The sequence below is a fragment of the Mytilus californianus genome, unplaced genomic scaffold (genome assembly GCF_021869535.1).
Source record: "Mytilus californianus isolate M0D057914Y unplaced genomic scaffold, xbMytCali1.0.p SCAF_8, whole genome shotgun sequence".
NCBI lineage: Eukaryota > Metazoa > Mollusca > Bivalvia > Mytilida > Mytilidae > Mytilus > Mytilus californianus.
This window is the reverse complement of record NW_026262734.1, coordinates 112,976,404-112,999,511: the sequence shown is the minus strand read 5'-3', so window position 1 is coordinate 112,999,511 and position 23,108 is coordinate 112,976,404. Positions and strand designations below refer to the sequence as shown.

Below are 23,108 nucleotides of genomic sequence, written 5' to 3'. Positions count from 1 at the left end.
AGTCATTAGACGTTAAACAACAAACACTCAATCATTTGTTCAGATCTAATGATATTGCTAGCTATAATTCAAACATGTATATGTAATAACCCTTTAGGATACAATTGTGCCATAAATTTTATAGAATGGTCATCCTGCCATAATTGTGCATTGTTTCGCCGATATGATGTCTGACTTATTATTGTGATGTAGAGAGAAAAACGTATGCGTCTGTCCGTCCGGCTTTGTTAACGCTCTCACATGTACAGTTCTTGCCAGATATTTATAAAACTTATATCATAGGTTTATATCAGTAATGTCTCGGACAAGTTGTCATAGGTTTATATCAGTAATGTCTCGGACAAGTTGTCATAGGTTTATATCAGTAATGTCTCGGACAAGTTGTCATAGGTTTATATCAGTAATGTCTCGGACAAGTTGTCATAGGTTTATATCAGTAATGTCTCGGACAAGTTGTCATAGGTTTATATCAGTAATGTCTCGGACAAGTTGTCATAGGTTTATATCAGTAATGTCTCGGACAAGTTGTCATAGGTTTATATCAGTAATGTCTCGGACAAGTTGTCATAGGTTTATATCATTAATGTCTCGGACAAGTTATCATAGGTTTATATCAGTAATGTCTCGGACAAGTTGTCATAGGTTTATATCAGTAATGTCTCGGACAAGTTTTCATAGGTTTATATCAGTAATGTCTAAAGGGTGAGTAAATATTCGCCCTCGAATTGCTGGTAAAACTTAATTAAATCCGTGCTAAAACACGTAGTACTACTACATGTAATCTTATGTCACATCTGAACAATTAAACGAAAGTAAAACCACGCTAAAACTGCTGATGCGTTACTGTTAATTTTTTGCGCAGATTCATAATTTTGTTAATTTCGCATAAAGATAAATTCACGAAACAAATTCCTCGCCTATATTGAAACCATTAAGAAATATCAGAAGCTTGTTCCAAAAAGAAAATTGCGAATATACAAATAGGTTGACATTTTCAAACCTTAAAATTGCTAAAGAAGTTCGTTCACTAACTTTTCACCCTAAAAATCTTTTTTTTCCCGACAGTGTTGGTAGAATTTGATGAAAACATATTTTAAAATGTCTTATTGTTTAAGTTTAAAAGATGATCACTGATTGCGTCATTAGTGATGTATTTGTGATGTCATCAATCAATGTAGATGAATTTCGCTAAAACCTGATTTCTTCATAAAAGTTTTCAAAATTTAACAGTTTTTTGAAACAATTAACACTTGCGCCACCCTGGCCAACAAATATTATTGTTGATTTGATTTTTTGATTTTTGGTGTTTAAACGCCACTTTAAAGCACCGCTTTTTGGGCTATTTCGTGGCGGCCAGTTTTTATTGGTGGAGGAAGCCGGAGTGCCCGGGGAAAACCACCGACCTTCGATAGGAAATATTATTGTTGAAATATTCTTTATATACCATATTCTCTACTTTTGAACCAAAATTCCAATGGGCGAGGGTTGGTGCCACTTATTAAATCAAGAAAAAACGTCGAAAAGGTGATCAGTGATAAGCTTCTAGAAAAATGGATGAAAACGTTACTATTCCTATTTCAGCCTAATGTATGAAGCAGCTTTACAATATCTCGTACTGTACTTTAAAAAATTTACCAATGCGTACACAATAGATTTACTCAAACAATTTAAGTTTGAAAAAATACACTTTTATACAGCCGTTTCTTTGGATTACTGGCTCTACTCCTTTGAACTGTGAGATGATTAATAACTTTAATATATGCAGTTCAGTGTTGAAGCCTGAATGCATCAAAAGTTATACATGATTAGTTTGTAAATATATATAAATATATATTAAGCACTAGATAGTCTCACGTAAATGGATTTTGCAGTTATATTGTCAATTTAAACGATGCAAGATGAATTTCTTCACACAACCACATAAACATCTCCATATCTACGTATTAACTTATCTGAATTGTAACTAATCGGATGTTCAAAGAAAATTTAAAATTACTATTTTACCTGGTGACAAATATATGTTAAATATAATATATCGTATAATTCATTAAACATTGTTAAAGGACCTTGAGTAAAATTATGAGATAAATTTAGCTTATTGAGATACGTGTTTTTAGTTAAGTGAGACATGAATTTTCGCTGAACTAGTATACATTATTGTTAAGGGGCCAGCTAAAGCCCGCCTAAAGCTAAAGTGCGGTATTGTTTCGATGTGTTGAAGACCCATTGGTGGTCTTAAGCTGTGTTCTGCTCTTTCGTCGGGTTGTTGTCTCTTTGACACATTCCCAGTTTCCTTTCTCAATTGAATTTTGCTAGATACGATTGAAACTTTTAGATGTATTTTTTCTTCCAATATATGTAGACTCTTTAGGTATGCATCCTTTCGTTATGAACGACCATGTTAAATAGGAATTGTAATTCTGTAACAGATACGATCGAAATTAATGTCAATATATTATCATATATATTTTTAGCTCCTCAACATTTCTAGGAATATCATTGGTTAAAAGATACCGCATGGAGACAGTGTATATTTCATATGGGGTTAGTAGGCATGGCTTATTTTAGTTAGTAGTGGTGTTACGTCCCTTTATAAAAACATCACGGCGTTGAGAAAAATCTGAAACATTTTAACAATCGAAGAAATTGATGATAAACGACTGAAATAAATGCCGAAAACACATTAAAAGCTAACAAGTTGTTATTGTTGGCAGTTGTTTTTGTATAGACTTGATCACATCGATAGGCCACTAGTCTAAACGCCACATGTTAAGATAGTCGGTAAGATAAATTCGTTACACTGTGTGGTAGTGACCTAATACGATACATTTGGGGCAAATAAATTCCGTATAGGGTTTGATCTTCGCTCTCACCCCAAATGGAATTTACAAACCCCATTATATATCGTACTAGGTCACTACCACACTATGTAACAAATAAATTTTGAAATTATTAGAAAATAAGGTTTCATCTCCCTCGGGCAAAGTTGACCCTAGTTGTATTTGGCTATTTTTAAGGCCTTTTTTGGTTAAATAGCTTTTTCGGTTCTTATACATAATTGGCTTTCAAATATTCGGCTTTGAGCATTATACATGTTATAGATGAAGATAAATCCCGCAAAGCGCTTCGAACGCATCAAATTTATAACGTGTTGTTTTCATTTTTGATAGTATTGGCTACTGAGACTACTTAACATTATTTTCAGTGTATTTTAAAAATCTTCATTTAAATGCTGTATTTTTTTTTTGGCAAATTCAAATGTGCATTAAATCTTATTTTATCCATTCTTACTTGTTTTTTGTCATCCTCATAGTGCGTGGTCTACATCTTTATTTATATCATTAGCGAATGCGCATTTAACGGATCATCATTGCTGTCAATTTATTTTGAATATTAACTACAGAAAGGATCACCCCACTCAATATTTCTTATGTAATTTTATTATATGAAGGCCATATAGTGACCTATAGTTGATAATTTCTGTGTCATTTAGTCTCTAGTTGAGAGTTGTCTCATTGGCAATCATACTTCATCTTTTTCATATATAAGGTTTTGCGAAATCCTCAGTGGTTAGCAATATGTAACTGCAGAGTGAACTTAAATTAGAGGCAACAGTAGACTACCGATATTCAAATGTCATAAATACATTAAGAAGATAAAACAAAACCCCTGAGGGAAGCACATGAACACTAAAAGAACGAGACTGGGTTCGTCGGCTTTAACATATACCTTACTTATTCCAAATCACAACTTCTTAGTTCATGACCCTTTTCTAATTCAGAGATATCATATTTTATCAAACTTCGAAACAGTGGTGAAGTTGCTTCGCTAAACTATCACAAGTCAACGTAGTGTAGCAGGGAAGACGTTACCACTGTTTCGGAGTTTGATACATTATATTACAATCAAAGAATCCATATTTAATGTATTTCAAAAGAAGGAAAATGACCCAGACTCATAAGTCGACACGACGAAAACATGAAAAACAACCAAAGGACAAAATACAACACAAAAAACTAAAGACTGAGCAACACGAACCCCACCAAATATAGAAACGAAACCGCTTCTTCTAGTGGAGGATAAAAAAAAATATAAAGACATCTTCTGACTTTTTAAAGTAAAAAATAAGTTTCCCACAGCGACAAACAGATCGTAAACACATTATTACTTCAAATGGTTCAAACATTTACAACATATCATTAACTACAATTTATATTTCATGCAATTGCTACCTGTTTTTGAACTATGTATATGGATTATGAGAAACTTTTATTAAGGAATGTTATGTCATGGTAAGGTTTGAGCACAAGCAAGTACCATTCATTAGTACAGTAATGTTCTGTGCACTATCAGTTATATTGTTGTTTGTCCTAAATATATCTGGAAATGTGTGAAAGTTAAAAGCGCTAGCTCCCCATGTTTCTGTTCCTAATATGAGTACAAGTATTCCAATGATGTTCATCAAAAAACCAACCATCACCTGAAACAAACCAATGTAAAAATATCAAGCAAATAAATATTTGGTCACTTAAAGAGATCAGTTGACCAACTCAGTATCCTAGTTTTTATTTTGCTTTGCCATATTAATGAACTTAAGCTTATATTAAGTACGTGTTACAGGTATGATGGGTATAATTTTTAGTTTTGTAAAATACCATGGGGGTTATTAAATGTACTGCAGCACGGGGATAAAATTGAGTATATCAAATGTCTTGAAATTGAAACCGGTAGATTTTATAATATTAAAAGTGTACATTTAATTCCTTATACTTACCATGTCTATAACTCTTAGATGTCCGTACGAAAACACAACTGCATTCGGTGGGGTTGCTACTGGTAACATAAATGAAAACGAGGTGGCAATAGCTGTCGGAAACATGATATACAACGGATTAAGTTGTAACTGTAGAGCCTAAAAAGAAAAAAATATGAAAGTAAAGAAATAAACAGCCCGTCTATAATTTCCATCCCTTATAACTACATAGTAACTATGTAAAACCCAAAACTAGAGAGCAATAAAAAAATAAAAAGGAGAAAGGTTTGATGATTATTTACAGATTTGACGACACTAAAATAAAAACGGTTTATACGCAAAATCAAAAAATGAAGCTCCTTATCCCGAATGACATTATGGAAAATTATGATATTTTAAGAAAATCTTTAGCAAATACTTCGTACCAATCCAAAACAACAAATCTGAATAATAAAAGATTTTACGATGAAACACATGGACGACACAATTATTCCAGATATTTCATAAGTTTCCGCAAGCTTTAAAAAATATCCGAAAAATATCAATAGGGCACTATAAAGTCAAAGAGAAACTGAAATCGCCATGGCAAAACAAATGTTCACCAAACAATACATGCAATAAATCGGAAAGCGTAGTATGCATAGTACAAATGTAGGTCATCATTACCTTTTTGTTGAGCTTGCGAAATTTATTTCGCGAAAGCAAGACATAGCGATTCTTAATTTCGGCGTCGGCATCGGCGGCGTCAACATTTAGGTTCAGTCTGTGGTTAAAATTTTTTTGGACATCAAAAACTTTGTCAAACATACATGGAATTTTATGAAATTGGGACAGAAGCTGGTATCACTACAAACCAGTAAAGTCTGAAATGGCCTATATCTGTACTCGACTGTACTGATTTTTACTCGACCAGTCTGAATTGGTCTGAATATTACTCAACATTACTCGACCCCAGTCTTAACCATACTCGACTGTACTGATTTGTACTTGACCCTTATCTTTGCCATTGAAAATAGTCTGAACTATTACTCGACCAGTATGAAACAGTCTCAACCCATTCTCAACCTGTACTCGACCTATTGTTTTCAGTCTAAACCATACTCGACCAAAGGTCTGAACAATACTCGACCAGTCTGAACCATACTTGACCAAATAACCTCTACTTTTTCTAAATTTTAACTGTTAAAATAAATTTCTTTTTAACTGACATGACAACAGCCACAATAAAATAAAGATATATTATAAAAACAGATTTTTACATTCTTACATGATTCTCAGATTTATCGAATAGAGATAGTTAAATCAAATTACCTTATATAATAATTTAATTATATGAATTTTAAAGTTTTAGAGTTTTGTTAAAAAAAAATTTTCTTTTACCTAAAAACCACACCTATACTGAGGGTAATTAAACCTTATTAAGGTGCTTCTTGTTTGGCATGTGGTTTTTTAATTAATTTTCCTAAATTCCTAAATAAAAACTACATAGGTTTCATGGTTACATACAGAAATATACAATAGTTATATAATTATCTTTTTAACAGGTAACAACAGCCTACAAAATCACTGAAATTGTTTAACCTTATTTTAGAAATATATCTATAATTATAATTTGGGATATATTATATACAATATATATCAAAAAGGGATAAAAATTAAAGAAATTAATAAAATTGTTCTTCTGATTAGTGGTGAGGTATAAAGTAATACCTCCTGCTTGGGGCAAACTCATGAAAAAGATCACACCTGGTCAGAGAGTATTAAATTCTAAATAACATTCATTCAAAATTGCAACATCCTGTGAAACTTAAATCGCAAGGCCTTTTGAATTCACTAGATAAGTAATACACGAGTTTAAGAAAAATAGGGCTTTCTTTTTACCTGTAAAACACACATCTACTGAGGTAATTAAACCTTATTAAAGTGCTTCTTGTATGCCATGTCTTTAATTTTGACAAAAATTATTTAAATTTAATTGAAATAAATTTTTACTGTAACTTTGGAACACATTTCCTTTTTTAAAAGTTTATCACAGGATTACTATGGAAGTTCTATTATCATAATTATATTAAATTCTTGGTTTAACAAAACATAGGTGTCATTTTTTAAATTTATTAAGTTGCTTTATATGCTATTTTATATATATTTTAATAAAAAAAATGTTCACTGCATTATTAACTAAACTCAACTGACACCATAAATCTATATGAGGCTTAAGTTAATGGTGAAAATTGTCCAGTAACCATAAAATATATCTGAAACATTCAAAACATTTTGAATAACATTGAAAATGTTAGTCACAATTCAGTTTTGAGATTATTTGATCAGCTTGTTTTATTTTTATTTTAAAGGTGATATATATATGTATGTATGTATATAAGTGTTGATGAATATGGTGATGAAGTTATATTATGTTTATTGTGAAATTTTGGTTTCAATGCTATATTGAATACATTTTTAATTTCAAATTGTTGTTCAAATTTCTAGCCAGGGGAAATAGCTGTTGTTAAAAACAGTTCCTAAATTGATGAAATACAATAGATAGATACAAAAAATAGGTCTAGGTTGGTTAAGACTTGATCGAGTATGGTTCAGACTAGGTCGAGTATGGTTCAGACTAGGTCGAGTATGGTTCAGACTAGGTCGAGCATGGTTCAGACTAGGTCGAGCATGGTTCAGACGCATATAAAATGGTTAAGTACTGGTCGAGTAAGGGTCGAGTACAAGTTCAGACTGTTAAGTATGGTTCAGACTACAGTCGAGTATTATCAAGTAAATTTCAGACCAATTCAGACTGGTCGAGTAAAAATCAGTACAGTCCCGTACAGATATAGGCCATTTCAGACTTTTACTGGTTTGAAGTGTATATGACCAAAATACAGTATCCAGGGCAAAATTTAGAAAATATTTATATTCATTTTTTCGTATTTTACTAATAAATGGACTTAATTTTAGTACAGTTAACTTCAGATTTTTTCTGAGCTTAAAGTTTTTCAACATCAATAACCTTGTCAAACCTTCATGGAATTTTATAAGATTTGGACAGTAGCTTGTTTATGACCAAAAGACAGTATCCAGAGTAACATTTTGCAAATATTTATTTTTCATTTTTCCGTATTTTACTGAAAAATGGACTCAGTTTTTTCACTGTTAACACTCAGGCTCAGTCTGAAGTTAAAGTTTTTCAGTCATCAATAACTTTGTCAAAGCTTCATGGAAATTTATGAAATTTGGACAGAATGCTTGTTTATGACCAAAATATAGTATCCACAGCAAAATTTCGGAAATATTTATTTTCATTTTTTCGTATTTTACAGATAAATGGATTTAGTTTTCTTACAGTTAACAAGTAGATACAGTCAGGGGTTAAAGTTTGTTACACATCAATTAGTTTGTCAAACCTTCATAGAGTTTTATAAAACTTTGGCAGTAGCTTTTAATGATTAAGAGATAATGTCTGAAGCAAACCTTTGAAAATATATTTTTTTTAGTTTTTGTATTTTTCTGATAGATGGACTACATTTTTTAGAGTAAACATTTAAAGACAGTCTGGGATAAAAAAAAAAATTACATAATAAATTTGTAAACCTTCATGGATTGTTATGAAACTTGTACAGAAGCTCATCTTCAAGACAAAACAAATAGCATCTAAAGAAAACGTTTAATTTTACTGATAAATGGACTCACTTTTTAAGTCAACATTAAAATATTAACACAGACAGCAGCAATTGCAGGTGACACACAGGGTTCCGCGGAACCCCTTATGAATTTTTTTATCATAACTCTGAGACACGAAAAGTTTATACAGGTTAAGACCATGGGTAACAGGAAAATTCATTACGGGGACAACATACGTTTAGTCTTACTATTAAGCTGGTGTTGTATAAACAAATAGCCTTTATATTATTTGGTTACTTGGCTTTCCGATTAGTTAGTTTAGTAGGCGAATACTTTATTAATACTCAGTCACATTCCTATATACATTATTCGTATAGTTCAAGACTTAAAACTTATGGATTACTTACTATTTGAGCCATAATTGGCATCATAAGAGTACATATAGCAGTATTACTGGTAACCTCTGTTGCTGCAGCGACAACAATACAGAACACTAGATTCATGACCCAAGGTTCAAGGTAACTAAAGACAGCCAATTCATTACCTAACCATTTAGATAATCCAGACTCCTGAAATTTAATACTTTGTTTTCAGAGTATTCAATTTGCTTTAAGCATGCATGAAAATGTGTATATATACAGATGCTTAAATAAAGATGCTCACATAAAGTTCTATGAGTTCATTCTATTTATAACATTATAGCAAACGACATAATGTCATCATTCTAGCGGTTCCTTCTCTGTCGTAGTGTGTACATAATGTCATCATCCTAGCGGTTCTTTCTCTGTCGTAGTATGTACATAATGTCATCATCCTAGCGGTTCTTTCTCGGTCGTAGTATGTACATAATGTCATCATCCTAGCGGTTCCTTCTCTGTCGTAGTGTGTACATAATGTCATCATCCTAGCGGTTCTTCCTCTGTTGTAGTGTGTACATAATGTCATCATCCTATTGGTTTTTTCTCTGTCGTAGTGTGTACATAATGTCATCATCCTAGTGGTTCTTTCTCTGTCGTAGTGTGTACATAATGTCATCATCCTAGCGGTTCCTTCTCTGTCGTAGTGTGTACATAATGTCATCATCCTAGCGGCTCTTCCTCTGTCATTGTATGTACATAATGTCATCATCCTAGCGGTTCCTTCTCTGTCGTAGTATGTACATAATGTCATCATCCTAGCGGTTCTTTCTATGTCGTAGTATGTACATAATGTCATCATCCTAGCGGTTCCTTATCTGTCGTAGTGTGTACATAATGTCATCATCCTAGCGGTTCGTCCTCTGTCGTAGTGTGTACATAATGTCATAATCTATCGGTTCTTTATTCTGTCGTGGTGTGTACATAATGTCATCATCCTAGCGCTTTACTCTTACAATTGTTTAAATATATACCTCTGAGATAATTCACTCCTTAACCGGATAGTCTCAAGCACCACCATGTCGACAGTACGGTTGCATTAGAGTATTGCTTTTAGCAAAACAAAAATCAAAACAGTAATTAAAAAAAACATTACATAATGAAGTGTTGAAATACAACTGATTGTAACAGTGAAGACATGTTTATGAATTATAATATTACGTAACGATTCTATTTGACTGTTTATATCAACATACTTCACTTATATGCGCTAATGCAAATCCTCCGCCAAGAAGTATCATAACACCCCAAGGTAAATTCTTCTCTGCAACTTTCCAGGGTACCAAAGGAGATATTGGCTCATTTTTTCCTGTTATGAGAATATCAATCATCATACTTCAATAAAATTATTTGAAAAAAAAAAGAAATTTAACACTTTAAATGGAGAGGACGTGAGGTCTTAAGGAGACTTTTTAGATCGTCTTGTACATTTTTTTATTTCTGTGATAATATTTCTACTCAGAAATTTGCCAAAAAGTAATACAATTTGTATCATCTTAAAATTAACATTTTATATTTTGGATATACACGTTTAAACGCCGTTTTACTTATATAAGAATGTTTTCCGAACATAAAATATAAAATATCCGTATTATAATACTGGGTCATTTCGGTTACAGTGGAACCTATGATAAATACCTTTATTTAAACAAAATATATCTGGTACTCTTGATGGAAATATGAATAAACTGCATGATATCAATATAGATGGTGTAGAATCTGTAACTGTCCTGTAAATATAAATAAACTGCATGATACCAATATAGATGGTGTAGAATCTGTAACTGTCCTGTAAATATAAATCAACTACATGATATCAATATAGATGGTGTAGAATCTGTAACTGTCCTGTAAATATAAATAAACTGCAGGATATCAATATAGATGGTGTAGAATCTGTAACTGTCCTGTAAATATAAATAGACTACAGGATATCAATATAGATGGTGTAGAATCTGTAACTGTTCTGTAAATATAAATAAACTACAGGATATCAATATAGATGGTGTAGAATCTGTAACTGTCCTGTAAATATAAATAAACTGCATGATATCAATATAGATGGTGTAGAATCTGTAACTGTCCTGTAAATATAAATAAACTGCAGAATATCAATATAGATGGTGTAGAATCTGTAACTGTCCGGTAAATATAAATCAACTACAGGATATCAATATAGATGGTGTAGAATCTGTAACTGTCCTGTAAATATAACTGAACTGCAGGATATCAATATAGATGGTGTAGAATCTGTAACTGTCCTGTAAATATAAATCAACTACATGATATCAATATAGATGGTGTAGAATCTGTAAATGTCCTGTAAATATAAAAAAACTACAGGATATCAATTAAGATGGTCTAGAATCTGTAACTGTCCTGTAAATATAAATCAACTACATGATATCAATATAGATGGTGTAGAATCTGTAACTGTCCTGTAAATATAAATAAACTGCATGATATCAATATAGATGGTGTAGAATCTGTAACTGTCCTGTAAATATAAATAAACTGCAGGATATCAATATAGATTGTGTAGAATCTGTAACTGTCCTGTAAATATAAATAAACTGCATGATATCAATATAGATAGTGTAGAATCTGTAACTGTCCTGTAAATATAAATCAACTACAGGATATCAATATAGATGGTGTAGAATCTAAAACTGTCCTGTAAATATAAATCAACTACATGACATCAATATAGATGGTGTAGAATCTGTAACTGTCCTGTAAATATTAATCAACTACATGATATCAATATAGATGGTGTAGAATCTGTAACTGTCCTGTAAATATGAATAAACTGCATGATATCTATATAGATGGTGTAGAATCTGTAACTGTCCTGTAAATATGAATAAACTACAGGATATCTGTAACTGTCCTGTAAATATAAATAAACTACAGAATATCAATATAGATGGTGTAGAATCTGTAACTGTCCTGTAAATATAAATCAACTACAGGATATCAATATAGATGGTGTAGAATCTGAAACTGTCCTGTAAATATAAATCAACTACATGATATCAATATAGATGGTGTAGAATCTGTAACTGTCCTGTAAATATAAATAAACTGCATGATATTAATATAGATAGTGTAGAATCTGTAACTGTCCTGCAAATATAAATCAACTACAGGATATCAATATAGATGGTGTAGAATCTGTAACTGGCCTGTAAATATAAATAAACTACAGGATATCAATATAGATGGTGTAGAATCTGTAACTGTCCTGTAAATATGAATAAACTACATGATATCAATATAGATGGTGTAGAATCTGTAACTGTCCTGTAAATATGAATTAACTACATGACATCAATATAGATGGTGTAGAATCTGTAACTGTCCTGTAAATATTAATCAACTACATGATATCAATATAGATGGTGTAGAATCTGTAACTGTCCTGTAAATATGAATAAACTGCATGATATCAATATAGATGGTGTAGAATCTGTAACTGTCCTGTAAATATGAATAAACTACAGGATATCTGTAACTGTCCTGTAAATATAAATAAACTACAGGATATCAATATAGATGGTGTAGAATCTGTAACTGTCCTGTAAATATAAATAAACTGCAGGATATCAATATAGATGGTGTAGAATCTGTAACTGTCCTGTAAATATAAATAAACTACAGGATATCAATATAGATGGTGTAGAATCTGTAAATGTCCTGTAAATATAAATAAACTGCATGATACCAATATAGATGGTGTAGAATCTGTAACTGTCCTGTAAATATAAATCAACTACAGGATATCGATATAGATGGTGTAGAATCTGTAACTGTCCTGTAAATATAAATAAACTGCAGGATATCAATATAGATGGTGTAGAATCTGTAACTGTCCTGTAAATATAAATAAACTGCAGGATATCAATATTGATGGTGTAGAATCTGTAATTGTCCTGTAAATATGAATAAACTACAGGATATCAATATAGATGGTGTAGAATCTGTAACTGTCATGTAAATATAAATCAACTACAGGATATCAATATAGATGGTGTAGAATCTGTAACTGGCCTGTAAATATAAATAAACTACAGGATATCAATATAGATGGTGTAGAATCTGTAACTGTCCTGTAAATATGAATAAACTACATGATATCAATATAGATGGTGTAGAATCTGTAACTGTCCTGTAAATATGAATTAACTACATGACATCAATATAGATGGTGTAGAATCTGTAACTGTCCTGTAAATATTAATCAACTACATGATATCAATATAGATGGTGTAGAATCTGTAACTGTCCTGTAAATATGAATAAACTGCATGATATCAATATAGATGGTGTAGAATCTGTAACTGTCCTGTAAATATGAATAAACTACAGGATATCTGTAACTGTCCTGTAAATATAAATAAACTACAGGATATCAATATAGATGGTGTAGAATCTGTAACTGTCCTGTAAATATAAATAAACTGCAGGATATCAATATAGATGGTGTAGAATCTGTAACTGTCCTGTAAATATAAATAAACTACAGGATATCAATATAGATGGTGTAGAATCTGTAAATGTCCTGTAAATATAAATAAACTGCATGATACCAATATAGATGGTGTAGAATCTGTAACTGTCCTGTAAATATAAATCAACTACAGGATATCGATATAGATGGTGTAGAATCTGTAACTGTCCTGTAAATATAAATAAACTACAGGATATCAATATAGATGGTGTAGAATCTGTAACTGTCCTGTAAATATAAATAAACTGCAGGATATCAATATAGATGGTGTAGAATCTGTAACTGTTCTGTAAATATAAATAAACTGCAGGATATCAATATTGATGGTGTAGAATCTGTAATTGTCCTGTAAATATGAATAAACTACAGGATATCAATATAGATGGTGTAGAATCTGTAACTGTCATGTAAATATAAAATAATGCATTAAATAACACGTTTATATATTTCTTGTGTCCGTTGCTGGTTATATGTATATGTATATTTGTAAATAAGAAGATGTGGTATGATTGCCAATGAGACAACTACCCACCAAAGTTTAGATCATGTAGAAATTTAGCCTTCAATAATGAGAAACACCCATACCGTATAGTCCGCTATAAGAGACCCGATATTAAAAACATGAAACAGTTCAATGGCCTGATTTAAAACTAAACAGTTTACGAAAAACAAATATGAAAGACATGAAGCAGCAACCACTGAACTACAAGCCCTTGATCTGGGACATACAGTTAAACAATTAAGCGGTGTTAAACATTCATGAGACGCCAACCCTAAGACAGAGGTGTACCAGTATAACATTAAAACAAACTATAAAAATCAGTTGAAAATGGCTGTGAACTCATCAGATCGATACGAAACAGAAAAACATCTAACAAAAATACAGACCGGACGTGGCAGGGTATTTATACATCCCTCACAACAACAACAAAAACACATAGTACAGATTTGAGACTACTCGCAGTTACTGGCCGCTAGTTCAAAGCAATTAGCAACTAATCAAAAATCCTGTATATAAGACTAAATATTACATTATTTTTATCTGTTTTATGCTACTTATTGAATACCATATAGGCCAACTTCTTGCAGCCTGTATAGGTGGAACATGTTCTTGTTGCGAGAGGAAATATTTATTTGAATAAACTTACAATATTGCCTTAAAAAGGATATTGGACAATAAGGACCTAATATGGCCAAATTTATTAGTGCATATATTAAAAGAGGGGCGAAAGATAACAGAGGCACATTCAAACTCACAGATCGAAAATAAACTGACAAAGCCATGGCTAAAAAAGAAAAACAGACAACCAATAGTACACAAGACACAACATAGAAAACTAAAAAGACTAAGCAACATCATCATACATATTGTCCTTCCTATATCAATTACGAGATGTTTAGAAAATAAGTCCAGTTGCACATAAAACAAGACCATAGTGACAAACCATGTCTAAATTTAAATATTTTGTGAAATTTCTTTCTTGATTTTTCTTGTTTTGCACATACTTTTATATATGTTTTAGATTGGAAAAGTACGTGCACACACAAGAAAGATCTCGCATAAAATGGCTAAATTTTGATCGTGTTACATAACATTTTGTGTCATTCGTTTATAGTTCTTGAACTTATGCAATTACAAACATCATGTATAAATTTGAGATAATTCTAAAAAATATATTTTTCTTCTGAATAAAACATGCCTTAATACCTCTATTACTTTTCTCATACAGATCTGTACCTGCATTTGCACAAAAAAATTAATAACAATATATTTGGAAAAGAATAAAAAAAAAACATAAGCAATATATCTGAAGCTCAATAAAGACACACCGTACACTTACTTTGGCGGAAATATATCTCCCCATCCACCGGCTCCACCCAGGTCACGTGTTATCCATAATACTGCTAGAATAAAAAAGTGACCTATCACAGCAGCTTGGGCAAAGCTGTAAAATTATAAAAAAAACATGTTGTACTATCATCATACACAGACTAAATGTATAAGCGCGTTCGTAACTCTCTGTATAATTTTTCGAACTCTTGAACTAGATTAAGTGTTTTAATGGTATTTAATCACACAGAGTGGAATCGAATGTAGATAAGAGAATCAACATATCTTTTTATTTCAGATGTTGGAAATTTGTCTCTTATTGCCGTTACCCCCCACATCTCTTTTATTCAATATAAAGTTATAACCATACATAATCATAATAAATACAAGGAAAAAAAGACAAATTATTCTCTACACTTCCATACTTTGATACAACACAACTACGGATCTACATTACTTGTAGGTAGGTTTGTTATTATCGTAGAAAATCAAATTAACGGAAAACGGAAGTCCTTTACATCGTAAGGCGACCATACTAACATTTTTTGAAAAATCAATTTTTACACTAAACACCAAGACATACAAGTTATGTGCTATAATAAAACTTATTATTATATTTTTGAAATTTAAAGTTAAATAGTTGAATATCCTTACAGTGTGTTTAAAATACATTGCGACAGCTGACAAATTAGAGATATTTTCAAAGAATTAAAAAAAAAACAGCCCAACATGTTTAAAATTTATATTGTATATATACATATTATTCATAAATGATTAAAATAATATATTATATACTTTTACATCCAAGAACAGCGCTTCAAAGTTGACTTCCTTCACATGACACTGCAAGGGGAATAAAAATATGGTCATTCTTGGTTTTCTGCCGACCAGCAGTAAAACCCTTGCCAAAGTGGGGCGTCCGGTTGGCTGTGCAGGATGTACAAGTACACAACCACGTCCAGTCAGAATGGGGACGATACATCCGATGCCTAGTGTAAAAAGAATGCCACGCCCTGTACACGTAAAGAATCCTTGCAACAACATTTTGAGGGGTCTGTAAGTGGCTTGTGGCAAAGTAAAAAGTCTGCTCTAACCACTTTACCCTCATTTTTCAGGAGCAGCCTAAATTTACCCGACCTTCACCGCGGACGACCTCTATTATAAGACATACCTATTGTATTAATTGATAATCTTTTCTCGTCCTGAAAAAGATTGAAATACTTGCCACTGAACGTTAAACATTAAACAATCAATTTTTCATCTAAGTATGTAAACAAAGTGACAACACAATGCCAGTCAACAAAATACTACCGTTCCCCCTATAGATCAAGAGCATGCACACATGGATCTGAGATTTATTTTACTGTTTGCCTCGTTATAATTGAAATATACCCTTTCCATGTTTTTGTTATTTTCAACATTTTTGTCATATTTTCAATTTTGTTGAATATAATCTTAAGAATTTAGGTGGCTTAACATCTTCTAAAACATATAAAAATGTAAAATAAAAAAAATACTAAAATCTGAGGAAAATTCAAAACGGAAAGTCCCTACTCAAATGGCAAAATCAAAAGCTCAAACACATCAAACGAATGGACAACAACTGTCATATTCCTGACTTGGTACGGGCATTTTCTGACTGGTTACTAGTAAATATGTACAACATTTTATTTCGTTTTGACCCTGAATACCTTTTCTTTTTAATTTAACTTAAACGTGAACTATAAAAATAAGAATATGTGATATGATTGTCAATGAGACAACCCTCGACCAGAGATCAAATGACATAGAAGTTAACAACTATTATACGTCACCGTACGGCCTTAAACAATGAGCAAAACCCATACCGTATAGTCAGCTATAAAAAGCCTCGACATGACAAATGTAAATCAATTCAAACAAGAAAATTAACGGCCTGATTCATGCACAACACAATGAACGAAAAACAAATATGATATACAGCAACAAACGACAACCACTGAATTTCATACTCCTAACTTGGGACAAGCACAGTAAACATACAACGGGAAAATCCCAGATCCCGAATTTACAAAATTAAGAATGCATGCCTGAAATATAGTATAATGACTTTCATCAAATGTTCATGTTCTTACTTAATTGGTCCAAGACTCTCATATTCCTTCCTCAGAACTGATTTTATTCTTACACCTGCCGATTTAGTTCCACCACAACATTTAAAAAATGACCTGAAAAAAGTGAGAAAAAAAACTAACAAAAAACTGATTATCCATGTTTATAAGCACATAAGGATACATAATTCTGATTTCCATGACGTCCACCCTACATGTACGATTTTCGTTTTAGAATCAAGAGTTATAAAAATCCGAGTAACGAGGTTACTTATAATACATCATATTTTTGTTGTTGATATAATGCATATAATTTCAATATAGGCTACCTCCTTGCGACATAAAACAGAAACAAAAACATGTTGCTTAGCTTTAGGCTAGTGAGGTTGCGTATAGGTTTGTGTTATTAATTAGGGCCCCGCCGAATGACGGGTCGCCCTATAGTGATCAGTCTGTCCGTCCGTAACAAATTGTGTATGCTCTATATCTGGAGAACCGTTAAGATTTCATGCTTTATACTTGACATGTATATTAACAAACACCAGAGGGTGTGTCATAATGTATGTACAACTTCCTATGTCAAAGGTCAAGGTCAACAACTTTGGTTTCAGATGACAATCCCATGTCCTATGGTAAAGATACAATTTTTTAGCACACGTTATTCACAGCAGGGCCCACAGAGATGGCTCCCATCTCAATTGCAATGATGTCTAATTGATACATGCTAATCATTATTTTGCCGTTATATGATACAACAAAAAACAAGTAATTAACAGTCAAAGGAAACTATTTACAATCAAACTAAGCTATAAAAATATAAACTGCATAGTGGAAGACGACTGACTAGATGTACAAAATTCAGACAAAAACAAATATAAAATCTTACCCACGAAGGAAAAATATCTGTAACCAAATCCAGGCAAGTACAAGCATAATAGCTGATATTGGTAATCCGTACATGAACCATGTTGCAAAGGTCAAAGGTGAAGTTCCGTTGTACTTATCATAGATACTGCAATTGAATAAAAACAAATACACGAGATTAATGAGAAAATATCGGCTAACTTATTTTATTTTTTTAAAGAATATAGCACTTTGGAGATAAATATAAAAACACAAGCTGAGTATGAACACCAATCTGTTGTATACAATGTATGTTTCATAAGAATCTGTACTTTTGATTGGCTGAAAGCAATCGTGAGGCATTCCAGGATCAAATGGCATTTCTCAAAATTATATGGTTTATTTATATGTTTCGGAGTTTAGTGTGACGTCCATTATCGTTGAACTAGTATACATTATTGTTTAGGGGCCTCCGGGTGCGGGATTTTCCCGCCGTGTTGACCTATTGGTGGTCATTGGTGGATATTGGTGGCCTTTGTGTGCTGTCTGTTCTTTGGTAGGGTTGTTGTCTCCTTGACGCATTCCCCGTTTCCATTCTCAATTTTATGTATTCTAGTAATTTATTAAGTCAGAGATTTTCTTACCACCAATTGATTTCAAAAACCAAAAAAAAAATTTTAAAAATCTAAATTCTTCCATAGATATAAAGATTTGGTTTGGAAGTTTGACTGTACGCGTAGAAAAAAATATTTCAAACGGGATAGCAGATCATAATGTTTGCTTTACCGAGCCCGGAAATTTAGATGCAATCCGGGTGAATGTATCGATCCGGTAAATAAACTTGTTCTAAAAGGCTACCAATTCAACACTGTAATTAGATATTTGTTTTTCGTTCATTGTTTTGTACATCAATTATTTTCAACAAAAAACTTTATTTTATATATAATACAAGAGAAGTAAATGTGAATTGCCTTAAATAAACATTTGAGTGACGAGTGTTTTTCAGAAGTATTGAATTGAAAAATATTAATGTTTTGGACCTATAAGAATAAAAACCAATAAGAGGTATATGTATTGAAAAAAACATTCCGATCATAACATTTGAAGTTGGCTAATATTGCCAACGGGATTATTCTTCTGGTATATCCTTTGTCTTTGGCTATTATTGCCATAGGTATTTTTAATTGAGAAGTATTTACAGCACCACGCTCACTAATTTACTGGTATCCCCGACTACTTACATATCACTTTGTCCTTTCAGTATAACATTATGATTGGTTCCTGTCAGGCTAGCTATACCCCCAACATTAGTTACATCACAATCTCTCAATACTTACATATCACTTTGTCCTTTCAGTATAACATTAGGATTGGTCCCTGTCAGACTAGCTATACCCCCGACATTAGTTATACCACAATCTCTCAATACTTACATATATCTTTGTCCTTTAGTATAACATTAGGATTGGTCCCTGTCAGACTAGCTATACCACAGATATTAGTTACACCACAATCTTTCAATACTTACATATCACTTTGTCCTTTCAGTATAACATTAGGATTGGTCCCTGTCAGACTAGCTATACCCCCAACATAAGTTACACCACAATCTCTCAATACTTACATATCACTTTGTCCTTTCAGTATAACATTAGGATTGGTCCTTTTCAGACTAGCTATACCCCCGACATTAGTTACACCACAATCTCTCAATACTAACATATATCTTTGTCCTTTCAGTATAACATTAGGATTGGTCCCTGTCAGACTAGCTATACCCCCGACATTAGTTACACCACAATCTCTCAATACTTACATATCACTTTGTCCTTTCAGTATAACATTAGGATTGTCAGACTAGCTATACCCCCAACATTAGTTACACCACAATCTCTCAATACTTACATATCACTTTGTCCTTTCAGTATAACATTAGGATTGGTCCCTGTCAGACTAGCTATACCCCCGACATTAGTTACACCACAATCTCTCAATACTTACATATATCTTTGTCCTTTCAGTATAACATTAGGATTGGTCCCTGTCAAACTAGCTATACCCCCAACATTAGTTACATCATAATCTCTCAATACTTACATATCACTTTGTCCTTTCAGTATAACATTAGGATTGGTCCCTCTCAGACTAGCTATACCCCCGACATTAGTTACACCACAATCTCTCAATACTTACATATATCTTTGTCCTTTCAGTATAACATTAGGATTGGTCCCTGTCAGACTAGCTATACCCCCAACATTAGTTACATCATAATCTCTCAATACTTACATATCACTTTGTCCTTTCAGTATAACATTAGGATTGGTTCCTGTCAGACTAGCTATACCCCCAACATTAGTTACACCACAATCTCTCACTACTAACATATCACTTTGTCCTTTCAGTATAACATTAGGATTGGTTCCAGTCAGACTAGCTATACCCTCCACATTAGTTACACTACAATCTATCAATACTTACATATCACTTTGTCCTTTCAGTATAACATAATGATTGGTTCCTGTCAGACTAGCTATACCCCCGACATTAGTTACACCACAATCTCTCACTACTAACATATCACTTTGTCCTTTCAGTATAACATTATGATTGGTTCCAGTCAGGCTAACTATACCCTCCACATTAGTTACACTACAATCTATCAATACTTAGATATCACTTTGTCCTTTCAGTATAACATTAGGATTGGTCCCTGTCAGACTAGCTATACCCCCAACATAAGTTACACCACAATCTCTCAATACTTACATATCACTTTGTCCTTTCAGTATAACATTACGATTGGTTCCTGTCAGACTAGCTACACCCCCGACATTAGTTACAACACAATCTCTCAAAACTTACATATCACTTTGTCCTTTCAGTATAACATTAGGATTGGTTCCTGTCAGGCTAGCTATACCCCCAACATTAGCTGTATGTGCTATACAGATAGACAACATCTTACATATCCTTTTATATTCTTGATTCTCTTTCTTTGACGGGTCGGGTATGTACGTCTTTCTAAAATAAGATGAATATTTAAAAAAGAGGGGGGAAAGATACCAGGGGGACATTCAAACTCATAGATCGAAAATTAACTGACAACGCCATGCCTAAAAAGGAAAAAGACAAACAGACAAAAATTAGTACACAAGACACGTGCACAACATAGAAAACCAAAGACTAAGCAACATGAACCCCAGCAAAAATTGGGGGAATTTCAGGTGCTCCGGAAGGGTAAGCAGATCCTGCTGCACATGTGGCACCCGTCGTGTTGCTCATGTTATTACAAACCCGGTAAATAGTCTTATTCGATAGGTCACATTCGTGAAAAGAGAACGGGATAGTGTCATACTAGTACTACTAGCATATTTCATTAAGCATATTAAGATCTTAATGGGTCAACAGGGAGATTAACATTCTTGACCGATCCAATTATCCATTTATGTTATGTGGCAATAATGTTTTATTTTTTGTTTTGCATCACATTTAATTTCCACGTCATATTTATGTTTAATAAATTCTGTTTCATTTAAATCGCCTCGATTACATGTTTTCTTTGTCATGGTACTTAGTGGACATTGAAATACCAAAAAATAAATAAATTAAAAAAATAATTACTTTTCGTATTCTTCTTTATTTACATCACCATTACTCTGTTGTTCCATTGTTTTATCATTATCATTTACTTTGAGGGCAACATCGTCTAATCTAACCCTATCATGATCTGAAATATATATAGTCAAATTGTTGAGGGTAATATCACATAATCTAATCCAAGTATGATCTGAATGTAATTCGTAAGGGTAACATTGTTTCATAAATATATAGAGCAAGCAAAGAAGGAAAAAGATACCAAAGTAGCAGTCCATAAATAACAAACTAATACACTGTAAAATCTTTTTACCAATTAAATCATTCATTTATTGTAACCCATGACTTTTTGATCATAAGCACAAATATTATATTTATTTATTGATTGATTGTTGTTTGCTAAATGTTCAAGGGTATATGTTTCATGCAGATTGGGAAGAATGACATGAGAGGCGAACCGCTACACAATGGGGTATGTTAAATAGAGACACATATTAAATCTTCTAATTGGCAATCTGTGGACACAGACATGCAGTTGTTGCAAGAATGATAGGAGAGTGGCGCGTACCATTCAGGGAGCATCGGATTTATAATAGTCTAGATCAGGTTGCGTATTTATACTACAGAAGAACTGTTCAAAATGATTGCCTTTTCTTTGGGTTATATCCCTAATTCAGAAAAAAGCAGTCCATTAATATTCCCAACGGTGACCTTGGTTGTTCACAATGTTGTCCATTTGTATATGGTCTAATGTAAAATCATACTCTATTTCCTCATCTTCATATCGTTTCAACTTTTTCATATAAATCTTAAACAGGCTCTGAATCGTCTCCTTGCAATATTTAATGGTTAATGCAAAAACACAGGCGACGTCAGAGACCCATTGAAAAAATCAACGTTGTTCGTAAAAAAAGACAAGCATTCAAACTGGAAAATATGTGGTTTGCCTTTTCTAACGTTTCTCGTCAACAGGAATTACAGAACTTGCCAGTTTCATCAGCGACATGTCCGTTTGTTTCTGCTTCTTGTTTTGCCTCTTTTAGCTGTACCAGTATGGCGTTTGCTATAGGAATCATCATGGCCGTTGTTGCTGTATTACTGATCCACATTGAAAGGAACCAGGTTGGTAACATAAGTCCTAACATTAGCCTGAAATATATAACATTAGCCTCAAATATGTAACATAAGCCTGAAATATGTAACATTAGCTTGAAATATGTAACATTAGACTGAAATATGAAACATTAGACTGAAATATGTAAAAATAGCCTGAAATATGTAACATTAGCTTGACATATGTAACATTAGCTTGAAATATGTAACATTAGCCAGAAATATGTAACATTAACCTGAAATATGTAATATTAACCTGAATATGTAACATTAGCCAGGAATATGTCCTAACATTAGCCTGATATTTGTCCTAAAAGTAGCCTGAAATATGTTACAT

General features: G+C 32.5%; 1 protein-coding gene across 1 annotated transcript in view; it reads right to left on the bottom strand.

The window, feature by feature from the left end:
- Positions 1–4,096: 4,096 nt before the first annotated feature.
- LOC127712714 (Na(+)/citrate cotransporter-like) overlaps positions 4,097–23,108 on the bottom strand; it is a 35,441-nt gene continuing 16,429 nt past the window's right edge. Inside the window, exons 4-14 of the mRNA XM_052219315.1 lie at positions 22,647–22,807; positions 21,686–21,791; positions 20,927–21,085; positions 18,105–18,230; positions 17,243–17,335; positions 15,139–15,243; positions 10,426–10,517; positions 9,984–10,096; positions 8,779–8,940; positions 4,775–4,912; positions 4,097–4,480 (exon numbers count right to left, since the gene is read on the bottom strand). Of these exons, the coding sequence (XP_052075275.1) occupies positions 4,283–4,480; positions 4,775–4,912; positions 8,779–8,940; positions 9,984–10,096; positions 10,426–10,517; positions 15,139–15,243; positions 17,243–17,335; positions 18,105–18,230; positions 20,927–21,085; positions 21,686–21,791; positions 22,647–22,807 (1,453 nt within the window). The 3' untranslated portion in view covers positions 4,097–4,282. The remainder of the gene's footprint in view (positions 4,481–4,774; positions 4,913–8,778; positions 8,941–9,983; positions 10,097–10,425; positions 10,518–15,138; positions 15,244–17,242; positions 17,336–18,104; positions 18,231–20,926; positions 21,086–21,685; positions 21,792–22,646; positions 22,808–23,108) is intronic.